This window comes from Gekko japonicus, unplaced genomic scaffold (assembly GCF_001447785.1).
Source record: "Gekko japonicus isolate JY-2015 unplaced genomic scaffold, Gekko_japonicus_V1.1 scaffold2552, whole genome shotgun sequence".
Lineage (NCBI taxonomy): Eukaryota > Metazoa > Chordata > Lepidosauria > Squamata > Gekkonidae > Gekko > Gekko japonicus.
Genome location: NW_015164734.1, coordinates 190,624 through 207,186, shown reverse-complemented (window position 1 = coordinate 207,186; position 16,563 = coordinate 190,624). Strand labels below are relative to the sequence as shown.

At 45.4% G+C, this 16,563-nt stretch overlaps 1 protein-coding gene across 1 annotated transcript in view; it reads right to left on the bottom strand.

The window, feature by feature from the left end:
• Positions 1 to 918: 918 nt before the first annotated feature.
• The window catches only part of RNF219 (ring finger protein 219), a 30,112-nt gene continuing 14,467 nt past the window's right edge, over positions 919 to 16,563 (bottom strand). Inside the window, exons 3-6 of the mRNA XM_015409619.1 lie at positions 14,694 to 14,785; positions 11,165 to 11,413; positions 9,239 to 9,327; positions 919 to 2,710 (exon numbers count right to left, since the gene is read on the bottom strand). Of these exons, the coding sequence (XP_015265105.1) occupies positions 1,150 to 2,710; positions 9,239 to 9,327; positions 11,165 to 11,413; positions 14,694 to 14,785 (1,991 nt within the window). The 3' untranslated portion in view covers positions 919 to 1,149. The remainder of the gene's footprint in view (positions 2,711 to 9,238; positions 9,328 to 11,164; positions 11,414 to 14,693; positions 14,786 to 16,563) is intronic.

Below are 16,563 nucleotides of genomic sequence, written 5' to 3'. Positions count from 1 at the left end.
TTCTATCTTCCAGAGCTGTTACAGGGATAAAATGCGGTAACATTACTCCAAGCTCCTTGGAGGACAGAAAGGATACACACTCGATGTTGCTATCCCATTTTGACAGCAGTGGTAAGCATTTCTATTACAGGGAACGGCTTAATGAAAATTCAAGCAGGCTTTCTAATTACAGAAGTCTCCCCCCCCCCTTCCTCCTGTGCTAATTCAATATTTGAAGCAACATCAAGGATTACAGCGCTTGTGACATTTTTTTATTCATTCCACATAGAAAAAAGCATGCAGTATTAATGTAAAACAGTACAGTATTCATGTAAAATGTTCAGTGCACATTCAAGTAAACAAGCCATTAGCATACCAACCCATTTTTATGAACTGCACAGGCACAAACAGCACGGTCTTATACAAGAGCAGGGTGTTTTTTTTGTTTTGTTTTTTGAAAGTTAAAAGCAGTGTTTGATTAAAAATAATAATAACTGGGCTCTCAGTCTTAAGCAAAAAGACATTCCCCCCCCAACTGAAAATTTGCCAGGAGGGGAAAAAAGCACTCTTCTAACAGCTACACACTGAAGGTACCGATACGGCAGAGACACAGGGTGTCATGCGGGTACGAGCAGGCAAACATTTTATCCTGAAAGCCACGTTCAGAGAGAAGCAGGGCTCTGCAAGAGCTGCCACCACATTTTTGCACAGGAAAAGAAAACCCAACTAGGAAGCCGTCAGGCGGGCTTCTCGCCACATATAAAGAGCTGTGTCAACGAGAAACCTCATGTTGAAGATCCATCGCGTTCAGCAACGGGACATTTCACAGCTCCTCAAAAAAGACTGAAGACTTCATACAACCCAACATTAAAAAGGAAACCAAACCACAATACACCAATCCCTAGGTATCTAAACTGAAGACATCGATCAAGAGCGCGAAAGAGAGAGGGAGAGAGAGACGTTCGGACCAGGTTTCGTAAACAGAAGAGCTTCGCACTCGAAAGGGGGAACATTCAAACTCCATCACTCAGTATGTAAGAAGTGGACAAGCTGAGATCATAGGGGAAATCTACAAATGAAAACAAGAATCACTTGCGAAAACAAAATCATTCTCAGAACATTTATATTGGCACTCAACCTTAATTTTGTTTTGCTCTGAGAAATAAAGAGTCAGTTCTTTGTTGTTTTTGACGGACTCGCACTAGACACACTACTTTGAATTTTCCTTTTTGTGGACGTATGAAGACTTTTGGCTTTCCTGTCAGGTACAAAGGAAGAGGACCAAGGAGACTGCAACTGGTTATGGAGGTTCTGCAGCTCAGGTGCCACCTTAAAGAGAGAGGACCCCAGCTTTTGTTCTTCAAAGGAACCTCCAGAGTTGTTGAACAAAAAACTGGGGGAAAGCTCTCTTTGGAATAAAAAACTCTGAGGTTTTATTTCACTTGTTTCTGAAGTCCGTCCTCCAAACAGTGGGAAAGGCTCCATTATGTCCAATGCAGAGGGGGAAAGGATTGAAAAAGTTGCAGATTTCCATTCGCTTCCCTCTGCTGAATGATCATCTGACAGGGGACATTTCAGAGAGTTCTGTTCATTCCTCTCCTTCATGGTTTTCTCTTTCTTATTCAAAAGATCAGGACACTGGGTTGCCTTGCAGGAGTTCTCCAGGTCTGAAGATGCCTTGGAAATATAGTAAGGGCTTTTGCTGTTGTCTGATTCAGACATCATGGAGTCCAGCTCAGAGATTTTGTCCAGGTAAGCGGCATCCATGGAAGCCTCGCTGGATGTCCTCGTGCGGTTCATTTCCGAGGAGCGGACAGCATGAAGCTTTTTCGGTACGTTCGTGTGGTGTGCTTTTTCGCTGGATTTTGCCGAAGACTCGCCAGAATCGCTAGTGGCCGTGGAGGGCTCTGAACTTTCAAAGTCCAAGTTCTCGTCGTAGTGTGTCTGGCATCTGTTCCAAAATACTGGCTTGTCAGAGGTGAAACAAGCCCCTTTGTTGTCGCTGCTCTCACAACTGCTAGCGCTGTGCACAGGAGAGTCTTTGTTACCATCGTCTGATGCATCCCCCAAATCCTCAAAGTCCAGTTTCCTTAGAAAAGTAGACGGCTTCCTTGGACTCTCTTCTTTTGCAGGCGGGTCGTCCTTGCTGCTGGGAGTGTTCAACTGGAGGCAACTGAGAGATAACGGCGTACACGGATCAGGAAGTTCGTAAAGCTCGTCTTTATAGGGCACGCAGTCCTCAATTTTATCCCACGTTTGCTCTGAACAAGTCTCCATATCGGCTCCAGCTATATCCAACAGACCCTCCTGGGAGCCAGCGAAAATATCCCTATCAGCCGAGCACTGGGCAACGGACTCATCCGAACAACCCCGGCTGGCCGAATTTAAGCAGACATCATTGCTGCTACCCAACAGGCCGCTACCAGGTTGATCGTCATCAGGGCAGTGAGCAGCGCACAAACAGTTCTGACCCGAGCAGTGCTCCGGGCTTTTCAGTAGGCCGTTCTCGCTGGCCGTGCTTCCACTTTCTTTCTCCTCCATGGGAACAGCAGGTTCACTTTTGGGAGTTTCCTCTTTCATGGGCTCGCATTCCCTCTTCTGGTGTGACACCTGCGACTCCAGCTCTTCTATGTATTTGTCGCTCCTTTCCAGTGCTTTTTTAAGGCGGTTGGTTTCACGCTCGCATTGGTCGAGCTTGGACTGAAGCGCTGCTACAGTGAACCGTCCAAACCTGCAGGAAACCAATACAAAAAAAGGTTAGAGACACTGAGGCACAATTAAAAAAAAATTATCTAAATCGAGTCCGACTCTTCTGGTAAAGGAACTGAGAAAAGAGAGAAACTTACAATATGGGCTATTAGGAAAGCTGGAAAGAAGGGGGTTATTTAGTTATATAGGTACCGATACCTAGCTTTTCTCACTAGTGGGGATCCAAAGCAGCTTACAACCTTGTTCTCCCTTCCTCTATTTTATCCTTTGAAGTGGCTCATCTTTGGGAGAGAATGACTGGGCCTAGAACACCCAGGAAGCTTCAATGGCAGACTACTATGGCGCGCCCAGATTATGGTCCAATACTCTTAACTACTACCCCATGCTGGGAAGGTAATAGGGAAGGGAGCTCTGACTCTCAACAGCTCATACCCCGCCTCCCCAAATCTTGTTGATCTCCAAAGTGCTACTGGACTTGATTCTAGCTCTTCTCCTGCAGACCAATGTGGCTAACCTCTGAAACGATTGTTAGGGAACCTGTAACCTTTCACTAATGAAAGGGTTGCAGGCAGCCATTGTTAACAGAATTAAAGCAATAAAGAGGAGGAGGAGAGGAGATTGGATTTATACCCCGCCCTTCACTACCCAAAGGTGTCTCAGAGCGGCTTACAAACTCCTTTCCCTTCCCTTCCCCTCCCCACAACAGACACCCTGTGAGGTAGGTGGGGCTGAGAGAGCTCTTGACAGAAACTGCTCTTTTTCAAGGACAGCTCTTATCAGAGCTACGGCTTGCCCAAGGTCATCCAGCCAGGTGCAAGTGGAGGAGTGGGGAATCAAACCCGGTTCTCCCAGATTAGAGTCCGCGCACTTAACCACTACACCAAACTGGCCAAGGAACAAACAAGAGTATCCAACCATAGGAGACAGGAGCAGTTGTAAGGAGGGAAATTGAGTGAGAATGAGCAAAAAATGTGGCTGGATCCAACCCTAGGGTTGGGCGTATTTGCATATGCGCCACTGGGTCCTTCCTCTTGGCCCAAGGGCAAGTTTCTCAAGGTCTACTGAGCCTCATGCCAAACCCGCCACACGTGTTTGCTCTGCTCACAATGGGATTGCCCCTGCCCCTACTTTTGAGATGAACCTCACACTATGAGACAGTGTAAAGTATGGCCATTAAACTCTAGTTAGAATACAAATCCCATATCTATTGTAAAGAGAGCCGAGAGGACTTAAAAAAAAGAGATGGCAATGGCTGAAAATTAAACCATTAGCAGCACTAAGGCCATAACAAACGGAAGATTACCCTTCGAGGGGCCGGACCTATCCGTTCTGACTCAAATATGCATGAGGAATTATCCCCTAAAACAATGGTAGAGATTTATGATAACATTTGAACAGCAGTCCACATCTTGAAATATTTACATTCAATCATTTTCTTACAGCACGGCAGCTTTTTACAATATACATTTCATCCACAATGTCACCTTGTCAAATATAAAAATGCCAATATGAAATTCAGTAATTGTCGCCATCCTTTAGAGGCTTTAAAAAAAAGGGACTCATTTGGAACCTTGCGATTATGTTCCCTCTCTGATGGATAAGTTTCACTCAGCTCTCATAGGGTTGCAACCATGAAGAAAGAACACCCCTTTCCCCCCGAACCCCATTTTTCTTGCACGGTGGCCTCTTTCCTTGAAACTCCATCAACAACTTCAAAAATGCAACAGACAGAGAAGAGCAATGTTTTGATTGAGCTCCCATGGACTTCTAGTACACTTTTCTGTTCTACCCATTTCATCCATCAGACCTCAGACCAATTCACTAACAAGGATAACCAACCTAACGCACATCCATACACCCTAGAGACCTAAAATTTAGTCTACATGTAGTCCAAGACTACTACTACTAGAAGAGTCCAGAAAAAGAGGCATTTCATACATCAGCTTTGAGACAGGTTGCATGGTGTATCTCCAGACTCTTTATGCTTCCCATCTAGTATGGGAACAGGACAAAGTTAATACACATTGAGCACTGGGAAAGCCTGAAAAGGGAACATTTTTGCACTTGAGGTGACTATTTGGGACAGGTTTGCTTCTCAACAATGGGCAGCATTTGAGCAGAAAGAGAAACAGGTTGCTTATGGGAAATCCGTTGCCCACATACTTGAATCTGCTGGTGGGTGACGGAAAAGCTCCTAGTAGCAGCTGGGAAAGTACAAGTGACACCAGTGTTCCCTCTAAGCTGATCTAGTGTGAGTTAGCTCACAGCTTTTTAGCCTCCGGCTCACAGATTTTTGTCTTAGCTCAGGAAGGAGGGCTCCAAAGCAAACTAATTTATGCAGTAGCCAAATTGCTTGCTCACAACCCTTCCACAGCCTGCAGTTCAGCGTCTTAACCACTTGAGCCACTGCAGCTCCATAGCCAGTATGGGAATAGGACAAAGTTAATACACATTGAGCACTGGGGAAGCCTGAAAAGGGAACATTTTTGCACCTGAGGTGACAATTTGGGACAGGTTTGCTTCTCAACAATGGGCAGCATTTGAGCAGAAAGAGAAACAGGTTGCTTATGGGAAATCCGTTGCCCACATACTTGAATCTGCTGGTGGGTGACGGAAAAGCTCCTAGTAGCAGCTGGGAAAGTACAAGTGACACCAGTGTTCCCTCTAAGCTGATCTAGTGTGAGTTAGCTCACAGCTTTTTAGCCTCCGGCTCACAGATTTTTGTCTTAGCTCAGGAAGGAGGGCTCCAAAGCAAACTAATTTATGCAGTAGCCAAATTGCTTGCTCACAACTTTAATGCCAGTAGCTCACAAGGTAGAATTCTTGCTCACAAGACTCCACAGCTTAGAGGGAACATTGAGTGACACCCAAGATTAATTTATATTTATATTTATTATTATAACACAAACCCTAAGGATCTTTTCTATAAGGTTCCTTATTTGTTTCATTTAAATTTTCAAAATTTGTTTATGCCGTGCTTTTCTCCACAATAAGGACCCAAAACAGCCCATAACACAGTTCAGCTTCATAACCACCCCCTGGTAGGCTGGGCCTAGAGTGACTGGCCCAAGGTCACCCAGCAAGCTTCTCAGATCCTAGTCCAGCCCTCTAACCCCGGGGTGTCAAACATAAGTCCTGGGGGCCGGAACAGGAACTGTCTAGGGCTCTTACGTGGCCCGTGAACAACTAGTGCAAGGCAGGGAACAGGAGACTGCTCGGGGGGAGTAGGCGGAGCCACCTCGATTGTGGCTTCAGCATGCCGGAACAACCTCATCTGCAGCAGTCAAGCGGTGTGAGAGTGTCTGCTCAGTGCTGCACCACTGGATCTCCAGTCTGCCCATATGGGTTTTCCTTTGCACCCCCTCCCAGCCCATGAGGTCTTGCAGTGAGGATACGCCAACTCGAGGCTTATCAGCTGCTGTCCTTTGTACAGTTTATATGTCTGGTACCTGGCATTACAATTTATGGCACACATGGCCTGGCCCGACAAAGTGACATTTATGTGCGATTTGGCCCTTGTAACGAATAAGTTCGACACCCTTTGCTCTAACGCACACATCAGCCAGCTCTCCATTTCACCCTCTGTCATTTAGAACATAACAGAAGCAAAGGAAGATGAGCGCCGCCTTCAACAACCATCAAATGCTCCATCTTGCTCAGTTTGCTGTCAAGGATTTGCCAGGAGCCTCGGGGAATTCCTCCAGCGGAGGCACTGTGACTTCCACCTGCCGATGGGCCATTCCCAGCCTCTAGTATTAAGAATACACTCCAACACGCATCCCCTTGCCTTCTTCCGTGTGTGCAATTTCCCCCTGAAGCTTGACCTTCCCCAGAGGGCAGGGTGAAGGTGTCAACTGTATGTCCCAACTAGTGCCAAAAATCAACAAATGATGACAGACAGGGGCACAGGGGAATCCCTCGCTTCACCTAATGTTTCTGCTCTCACAGAAACGTTGCCCAACCCCCAGCCATTTTAACACCATGACATCTCTAATAGGTATTCACCCCCCCCTTCCCCAGCCCCTTTTACAAGTGAAGATCGACTTCATGGATTGTAGCAAGCTCAACGCCTCTCGTGACTGAATTTGCACGTTCTTCAGAATGCATACATCTGAGTCTCCTTGGATGCGGAATACTAAAAGAAGGAAACAGAACCCCTTCTCTGGGCAGTCAGGAAAGTGGGAGAGAGAGAGACCCTTTTGGAATGCATTGTTTCCTTGGAGAGAGGAGTGCAGAATACGACACCACCGACAAAAATCAGCTCTTTCTTTACATTTCAAAGGAAACTAAGAAATCTCCTGCTTTCCAATGACCAAAGCATGTAGGGCTGAAGCCAGCTCTCGGCCACACAAATAAGATTCACTCAACCCCCCTGGATATTGCCCCACTGCTTAATCAACCAAAGCTTTAATCAATTCATCAACCTTGAAGAAGAGCTCTGTAAGCTCTTGGAGGATTGGCTACATTAGGGGTGTGTGGCCTAATATGCAAAGGAGTTCCTGCTACAAAAAGAGCCCTCAGTCACACAAATAAGATTCACTCAGCCCCCCTGGATATTGCACCACTGCTTAATCAAACAAAGCTTTAATCAATTCATCAACCTTGACTTTGTAAAGGACATATTTTACATCAAAATGGCGGTCTGTACGTTGACTGAGAAGCACTGAATTCATTCACCATGCTATCCTATTGGTATGGAATTCCCACTCACCATTTTGGAAGGGTGGAAGCAACCACATTGGTGGAGCTAAATTACACAACATCTTCTCATTTCAACTCCACACCCCCGAAGTTCCAGGAGGCATCTGAATGGGAACCAATCATACTATTGAACCCTATTCATGCAGTTACACTGTTGATATTTTATTGGAGCCAGCACCGGCACAAGGCAGGCCATAGCTCTCACATAAACACCATAATGCATGAAATGGACCTTAATCTTAACAGACTAAGAAGGAAAACAGGATAAGGCATAGAAACCTCTAAAAGAGGGAATCAGTGTTAGCACAAGGTTATCCAATTCATGTAAACATTTCAGGCTGACATGGGGGATGGGGGAATAAGGTCCACAATATAAGAAGTGACAATTACCTCCCTCCCCTAGTCAGAACAAGGCTTTTACTTGCATTCGATTCATCAAAATTTAACATTAAGGATTTCTTGGACCTTGAACTAGGAGTTCCATCCGTCTACAAAACAACAAATAGGGAAAGGGGTGAATTTAGACCTCATTCTGGAGTTCTATCCATCTACAAAACAACAAATGGGGAAAGGGGTGAATTTAGACCTCATTCTATGGGCATGCTCTATTTTAACCAACTTTTTGGATAGTGAATGAGTATTGTCCTGGGATCTGAAGTCAGACTTTAGAGTGCTGGGACTATGTTACGCTCTCATTGATATCTGGGGCTCTTACAGCAAAAAAACCAGCATGTGTTTTTACCAGTGAAAAGGATGGTCCCCCCGTAGAGCTACGGAGTGTGGAAATGATGACTCATGCAAGCCTTAGTATAAAGCATTTTTCTAGGGTTACCATACCTGAGACCTACTGATTCAAAGGCAGACTATCAGCTATATATGGCAGCCTGCCAGGAATCTGACATAACTCTAGGTTTTCCAAACCCAGGAAGATTTCCCATGCACCAGCTGGGCCCAGGACCATTGGACCACTGTGGCGGTGGAGGACAAAATTCCAGCCCCAAAGTCACTCTGGGGTCCTATGGAGCTGGGCATGTCACGTGATGTATTTACATATATTTGGGGAAGCTCTGGATCATGTGAGGAGGGGTCTCAGAAGGAATCAGTCCAAGTGCCCCAGGTAGCCCCTGGTTGGGCCACCATACATGGTGGATGACTCGGAATTGACTTGGTGGGGGTCACATGTTGCACACAAAACAATAAAATTTAGGAAAATTCAATGTGACCTGAAAACATGTTTGTTAGATAAAGGTAGCTCTGGGTGATAATTCTGTATTGATTAGTATATATAGATATCAAGTAAATGAGGAGCGAGGTTTCAGTCCAGTAGTACCTTAAGAGACCAACAAGAATTTTGGATTAGAGCTTTCGAGAGTCAAAGTTCCCTTTGTCAGTAGAAGAGAGTGGGCGAAAGGGTGTAGGAGGAATAGGGATATTAAGCTGTTAGCGATTTTGTTGTGTGTTAAGAATTCATCTTCACAAACACTCGGGCACACATTTATTCAGACAGCTTCTATTTCACAACTATGTCTACACAAGTGGTCGAATTTTTCAGGATTCCTGTAACAGTCCCCCTGCCACGAAAGCAACAGGGTTGGATCCTGACAGCTCTCCCCCATAATCTTGCCAGATTCTCCTTCCTCCAGCTCTTAATCACAGCAGGCTTTTTGTCCATGCTGGTCCCGTAATCCCGCAAAGTGTTTCTAGAAGGTCAAAGGGGAGCCCCTCCCAATTTTCATCTGGACAAAAAGCCTTGCAACCAGCCGGTCGACATCATGGCAACATCTGGTACTCCAACAGTTAAAATGCGGTCAATGAATAATGCATGGAAGATTTTAAAATATTTACATACTTCTGGGGCGATCGACTTCCAACCTCAGCCTTTAGCCGCAAGTTCTCCCTCACAAGTCCACTGTTTTCAAACCTCAGTTTCTTGTTTACCTATATTAATTTTTTTTAAAAAAAAGCTTTATTATACATACAGCAAACAAAGTGACGAATAATTTTTTAAAGAGGTAAGCTATTTGTTTCATGATTTTTAAGGAAGGGGCTATATTTAAAGCAGCCACGGTTCACTCAGATCCCCTTCTCTCCCCCCCTCCCCACCCCAGCAGGGACACCACTTAAAAATTACCCTGGGAAATGGCTTGCAAAAACTGAATAGAGAAGAGACATTTTTAATTTATATTCCCCAAATACGCCGCAAGGCTCCTATCTAGGGAAATAAACAGAGCCATGTTAGTTCATTCCAACAGTCATTAAGGGGATGTACTAATGGCAATTCCATGTTTCCCACCCCCCCTCCACATGACTAAATACTTTAAATGCATTAACATTACAATGTGCAGGTATCAGCAAAATGAATGTTGAGCAGCTTCCTTACTCTTCCAAGCAGAACATGATTACCCAGCTTATTTTTAAAGAAGAAACACACAATAGCGCGCTAAATCCACAATGACAACTCATTTGCCATTTCTCTTTGGCATCACTTCTACAGCTGCTGTGGTTAATCAGCATCTTGATTTATAGGCATGATGCCTGTATCTCTAAACAGAGTCTGTATCTTACTTTCCAGTTAAGGAACGAAATTTCAAGGAACGAAATTTCGAGAACTGCAAGCCATGCTCTCGAGTGTGCTCTCCACCTGTCCGGGAGGGCCAGAGATCGCTAAGGTTCTTCACTTAGGGACAGGATGAATTGTGCATCCCTCACTCTGTTTTTGAACCTAACTGGAACCTCTTCTATGGCATAAAGACCACTAACACATACCCCCCCCTTCAAGTCTTAAAGAAAAAGTAACTTGCTCACAACAATAACCGATTTAGAGTGCTTCCAACCTGTTACTAATAAGTTATCTTATGGCTCTTTAACCAATTAAAAAGTATGGTCAGTCAAGAGGCCTTTTAACCAAAATATGTTAAAAATATGGCCCGTGGGCCGGATCGGGCTGGTCCAGGGCTCTTACTCAGCCCACAAGCAACCACCTTCCTCCTCCTCCTCCTACCTGCTGGTCTAGACTACAAATAAAGGTGCCTTTTTAAAGATCTCAAAGTATAGAGAAACACACAATTTAACTTTCAAAAGCCACTCCTCATTATAAAGGCAATGTCATCTGTTGACACGATAGAAGCAAAAGCAGTTTTAAAAAAGAGTGGGTACCCCCAACCATGCAAATAAGGTTTCCTCAAACCTCCTTGAACACTGCCCTGTCAATTAATCAACTAAAACTTTGTCTGCTTCATCAACCCTTGATGTTCAGATTTAATATCTGATGAGCCACTTACACAAGATCCTTCATGGCATAATGCATTTCTAAAAGCTGAATGCCACTCCCCCTACTCAACTTGGACGCACTGAATTTCATGCTTTAGGCCTGTGCCACTGAAATGGCTGCTTTTGTCTGTGTGTGTGTGAACAAAGCAGAGAAAGCGCCACAGCACAGGACTATTAGGATTAAGTTAGGCTGTGAGGCTTAGACTGGGAGAGGACTGGCCATATGCTATATGGAATGGCTGGATGGGGCATAAGCCACTCAGGAGTGAGGGCCCCTCATTCCTGTTGTTATCATGTGATCCGATGATGCAGTTCAAGAGGGAGGCCACCATTCAATATTTGAATGTGGTCAAATATATCCATAGTCATTCAACAGAGCAGCATCACAACTCTATTTTGCTTCTTGATCGGTCCAACAACCAGTCCAAGATCCCACAGCTCACCTACTCTGTATGGCATTGGACAGTTGAACTGCTGTCCAATTAGGTTAGGAAACTTTCCTTACCTCCACTAACTTTTCCATGTCGTCTTTTGCTTTTTCGTACATCTCATTAGCAGCCTGAAGCTTCTGGGTCAATGCCGCCAAAGTCTCGGAGACAGCTTTGTTCCCATCCTCCGAGAGAAGAGGACTCTCCTGATCTTTGTCAGACATGTCCGGCGTGGCAGGATGCAAAACAGATTTCAGCTGGGACTCCAAGCTCAGGTTTTTGATGGTCAGTTCCTCCAGCTCTTTCTGCAGAGATTCTATCTCATCCTTTGGAGTGTGGCAAAGCCAAGACCAGTCATATGGGAAGGGAAGACACAGAAGAAAGCATTGCCAGTTAAAAAACTTGAGCAACCGGTGCTTATTTCTCATAGTTTCAATGGACTGGAATACAGAGCAAGGTACATAATCAGGCTTTGAGCTATCAAAGGACTTTGTCAAGACTTGGACATTTCTGAATCTAAGAACTACTATACTGGATCAGATCTAGGGCACATCTAGACCAGCATCCCATGTCCAAAAAAAGGGGCCTTGGCAGCTGCGTCCAGCCCAATCAAGAGTTGAAAGCCAGACCTTGTCATACAAAGACTTTTTTTGGTATTTTTAAAATATGTGCGTATGTGTGTGTGCCCCTGGAAGTCATGGCGACCTCTGGTGACTGAACCCTACTGGGGTCCTGGAGGATATTTAGAGAGGTGGCTGAATAAAGCTTGCTGTTGGGATTCTTTGATTCAGGGTCGATGGTCGTATTGCAAACACAAGAGCCACACTTAGTAAAAGAAAAATATCTTTACTATAAAAACAAAATAAAACATGGGTATGGTACTTTGGATAAAAAAGAAATAAAATAAAAAGTTACATACTTGCAGTTACTCTCAGTGATATATGCTAACAGCTACATCTTTCTGTCTTGGCTTCTAGAAGAGAACTATCTCTTTGGTTCACACAAAGGGCCATAAACTTGTGAATACATTAATGCTAGATCAAAGCATTTCTACAAACAAGATGTTAGTTGACCGATACAAAGGTTACAGGTCACTTCATTAGGATAAACAACTCCCACAAACCTTTCCCGCCTATGTAACGTAACATCCGTTTCCTAACAAACAACATTTAACTCTGTAATGACCGAAGTGTAAGCAACTTGCAATTCCAACACCTGCCCCCACCTCCCGACTGCTGGCATTTTAAGGAGGTCTTCCATCCAAGTCACCAGTACGCTGATGACACCCAGCTGTTTCTGTTGTTGGGCAGCCAGTCAGACTCTGGGCCAGAAGATCTGGACCTGGCGTTACAAGCTGTGGCTGGATGGCTTAGGCTGAGTGGGTTGAAACTGAATCCAATGAAGACAGAGGTTCTGTGCCTCAGTCATGGCGATCTGGGGTTAGGGATCTCACTCCCGACTTTCGATGGGGCACCTTTGGTGCCAGCGCTGGAGGTTAGGAGCTCGGGAGAGCTCTTGGATGCCTCTTTAACGATGGAGGCCCAGGTAGCAGCATCTGCCAAGTCAGCCTTTTACCATCTTTGGCTGATTAGGCAGTTGGTTCCCTTCCTCGAACGTAGTGACTTGACAACAGTAACCCACACAAAGGTCACCTTGAGATTAGACTACTGTAATGCTCTCTACATGGGGCTGCCCTTGTCCCAAATTCGGAAGCCGCAGCTGGTGCAGAATGTGGCAGCCAGGCTGTTGTTGGGTCTCTCTCCACAAGAACACATCCAGCCTGCGCGGAAAGCTTTGCACTGGCTGCCTATAGCATACCAAATTCACTTCAAGGTGCTGAAGCTTACCTATAAAACCCTTTATGGTCAGGGGCCAGCATACCTGAGGGACCGCCTTTCCCCACATGTCCCCCAGAGAGCACTGCGTTCAAGGGACACAAAACCTCCTACTGCTCCCTGGCCCTAAAGAGGCCAGACTGTCCACCACCAGGGCTAGAGCCTTTCTGTGGCAGCGCCGCACTGGTGAAACGAGCTCCCTGAGGACACCAGGCCCTGCGGGACCTACTTCAATTGTGCAGGGCCTGCAAGACGGAGCTCTTCCACCAGGCGTTTGACCACACTTAACATCCTGATAACTTGGAGCCTCCCTGGGATTATCTGCATCATCTAAACCTGTACTAACTGACTTCTGTTACGAAAACGTTGGATTATGACTGCCGTCGCGTAGGAATATACGTACGCATTGCTCTTTAGCTTTTACGTGTCTTTAAAGTGCTTTAACACTTTTATGGAAGCCGCCCTGAGCCTGCTTCGGCAGGGAGGGGTGTAAATCTAATAAATAAATAAATAAGTACTCTCCAGAGTCCACCCTGCTTAGAGATCTGACGAGATCATGCTTGCCTGGACTATCCGGGGCAGGGCACAAAGACTATTTTGGTCATCAAGTTTACAAACTGGGCATTGTTTGGCAAGAAAGAAAGAAAGAAAGGAATAACATGCTTCCGGTAAATGAAGTTTCTGAGATTAGATTATTAAACGGAATATACACACAGAAATCACACACACACACACATACACAGAGCTTGTTTGTAAAGAAAAAAAGTGCAGGGACTCATATATAAGGCTGCACTGTTTCCCACTAATTCCCTTGTCAGGATTTGGGAGAGCCCCCCAGAACTGAGTACCACCACAAAAAGCAGTGTGTGTGTGTGTGTGTGCTCCCAGATCCAGACTGTCACCAGGATTTGAAATAAATTTCGGCAAGTAGCAATGGGACTAAATGGAAAAGCTTTCTTAGATATCCATCAGGCACTCTGTCACCTCTGCCCAATAGCCGCTGTAATAGTGATGCATTAGATTGGGGGGGGGGAGAGAAATGTGATGCTAATGCCCTCTCAGTGACCCTTGCAGACACCCCGCAGGGTAAAACTGATGTTATCACCCATATATTACAGATCATGGACTGAGGCTAAGCTGTTGGCTGCTTCCCTCACTCTGTCCAGAGAGTGGAACTCTGAACGTTCACTGGTGTTCTTTGGCCCGTAACTGCTACAATCAAAGAGCAAAGGAGCGGAAGAACAGACTACAGGGAAATCGATGTCACATATCACAGCGCTGACACTGCCCTTGCGTCCTGTTGGGTACTACAAGTTGAAAACACTCAGTATATCTGGGGTTAAATGTTTGTTTCTGTTACTCACAGGAAGTCACATGTTTCTCATGTAACCAATGTTCTTTAGATGTAAGAAGCCCGGGAATTTTCTCCCTGATCTAGGAGTTTGATTGGGACGAAAGTGTCAAAGTGTTTTAGCATTTTATGGCTCCTCTTCCCGTCTTTCTTCGCTGTTCTCAAGAAGAAGTAAGAGTAGCCATAATTGCTCTCTTCTAGTTTTGTCTTTGTAGTGTAAGGATGTAGCCGATTTAGCTCTGTTGTTATTTTCATCCCAGTAAACCTTCCCCATGCTAGAATTTAGTAAAAACTTTATATTTTAATCACACATGGACTCTCAGTCTGAATTATTTTACTCAGGCTCTGCTGTGCTATATTATCTCTGCTAAATACCATTTTTTCAATATCTCACTATCAAAACCCAACACGCCCTCTTACCTCGTATTCTCTGTGAAGGAGCTCAAGCCTGGTTTTGCGGAGCTGTTTCCTGACCACGGGGGTAAACGTGGGATTACTTTCACTGGTTCCCCCTGCAGTGACACAAACAAGCATTCCAGTTTAAGAGCCCCTCTCCTCTAACTTCACTCTGACATTTTTAAAAAAGTTGCCATGCCTTTTGGGGGCCCGTCCTGACCACAGTCCTAAGAGACTGAAGTCCTGCTGGAATGCCGTAGATCAAGATGGGTAGCCGTGTTAGTCTGTCTGTAGCCGGCAGCAAAGAGCAAGGAGCACCTTAAAGACGAACAAAGTTTGTGGCAAGTGACTCATGAAAGCTCATTCAAGAAGTGAGTGAGCAGTGACTCATGAAAACGCCTAAAGGTAAAGGGTTCCCTTGCTCGAAAGCCAGTCGAATCCGACTCTAGGGTTGCGGTGCTCATCTCCGTTTCAAAGCCGAAGAGCCAGCGCTGACCGAAGACGTTTCCGTGGTCATGTGGCCAGCATGACTAAACACCAAGGCGCATGGAACGCTGTTACCTTCCCACTGAAGTGGTACCTATTTATCTACTTGCAATTTCTTGCTTTCGAACTGCTAGGTTGGCAGGAGCTGGAACTAGAGACGGGAGCTCACTCCGTCACGCCACACACTCGGGTCTCAAACTGCTGAACTACCGACCTTCCACAGCCTGCAGTTCAGCGTCTTAACCACTTGAGCCACCACAGCTCCTACCCTGCCACAAAGTTTGTTTGCCTTTAAGGTTCTACCGGACTCTTGCTCTTTTCTACTGCTGGAGTGTATGAAACATACACTCTCGAGGCTAGATGTTTTTCTCTTGTGCAAAATTTGCCTAAGCCCACTGGGAAATCTGTCACTTGCAGGTTGTAGAAACACATAGCAAAGTCAATCGACATTGGCAGACCTTTTTATTACGTTAGCAGGAAGTACTTGGGACTGTCCTGTGGAAGCACCAGCAACTATGGCAGATCAGGTATGTGTAAAAGGGAGATTGAGCTATTACACCCATTTCACTGATTAGGTAATTGAGGCTCAAGGGCACCAATTCCCCCCAAAAACAGATGTCTCCAGGTTAAACAATCCAGAGCTCTACCAGCCTGCACTGGTTCTCGGATGCCAGCTTCTATAGAGATTGCGTGTTCTCAGAGAAAGTGAGCACACTTACTCTTGTCTGAACCCAGAAACCGGAGCTGCACATCTGCAGATTTTGATTGTGATGTGCAGCCAGATCTCTACAACATGGGCTTAAGAGAGAGGGATGATGCACTTATCCTCTGAGCCTACTTTTACCCTACAAATGAAGGCTGCTCTAGGTGGTAGAGATGGGGTAGAGAGAGGGGAAGCTGCCCTGGACAGAAAAGAAGCATTTCATGACATTTTAACCAACAGGTATGCAACAGCGCAGACACAAATACTTTAAGCATACTAAACCCAAATGGAGTTTGCATTGGGAAGGGCCAGCATTCATAGTTTATACGCCAGTTAGAGTTCTAAACACTGGAAAGACCAGAAACTCATTTAGCCAAAAGGAATGGACACCTGGGTGTATGACTCCCCAATGGTTCTGTGTCTAGAATGGCATGCATATTTGCACACGTTGCTCTGCATAAGGTTCATCTTCCACGTTTTCTAGTACCACAGCCAGTATGGACAAGTGTTTTGAGAATTAAATGGACATACTGAATGTCAGGGGTCGTTTCATAGAAAAAGAGCTAGGGGAACTCATTAGCATAACTCATTAGCATATGCCACACCCCCTGACATCACCGGAAGTGTGTCATAAGGCCACACACCCCGCCCCCAACGGTCCCGGCTGCCACCGGCCTTGCAGCTCCACTGCCGAGCCCCATGAGG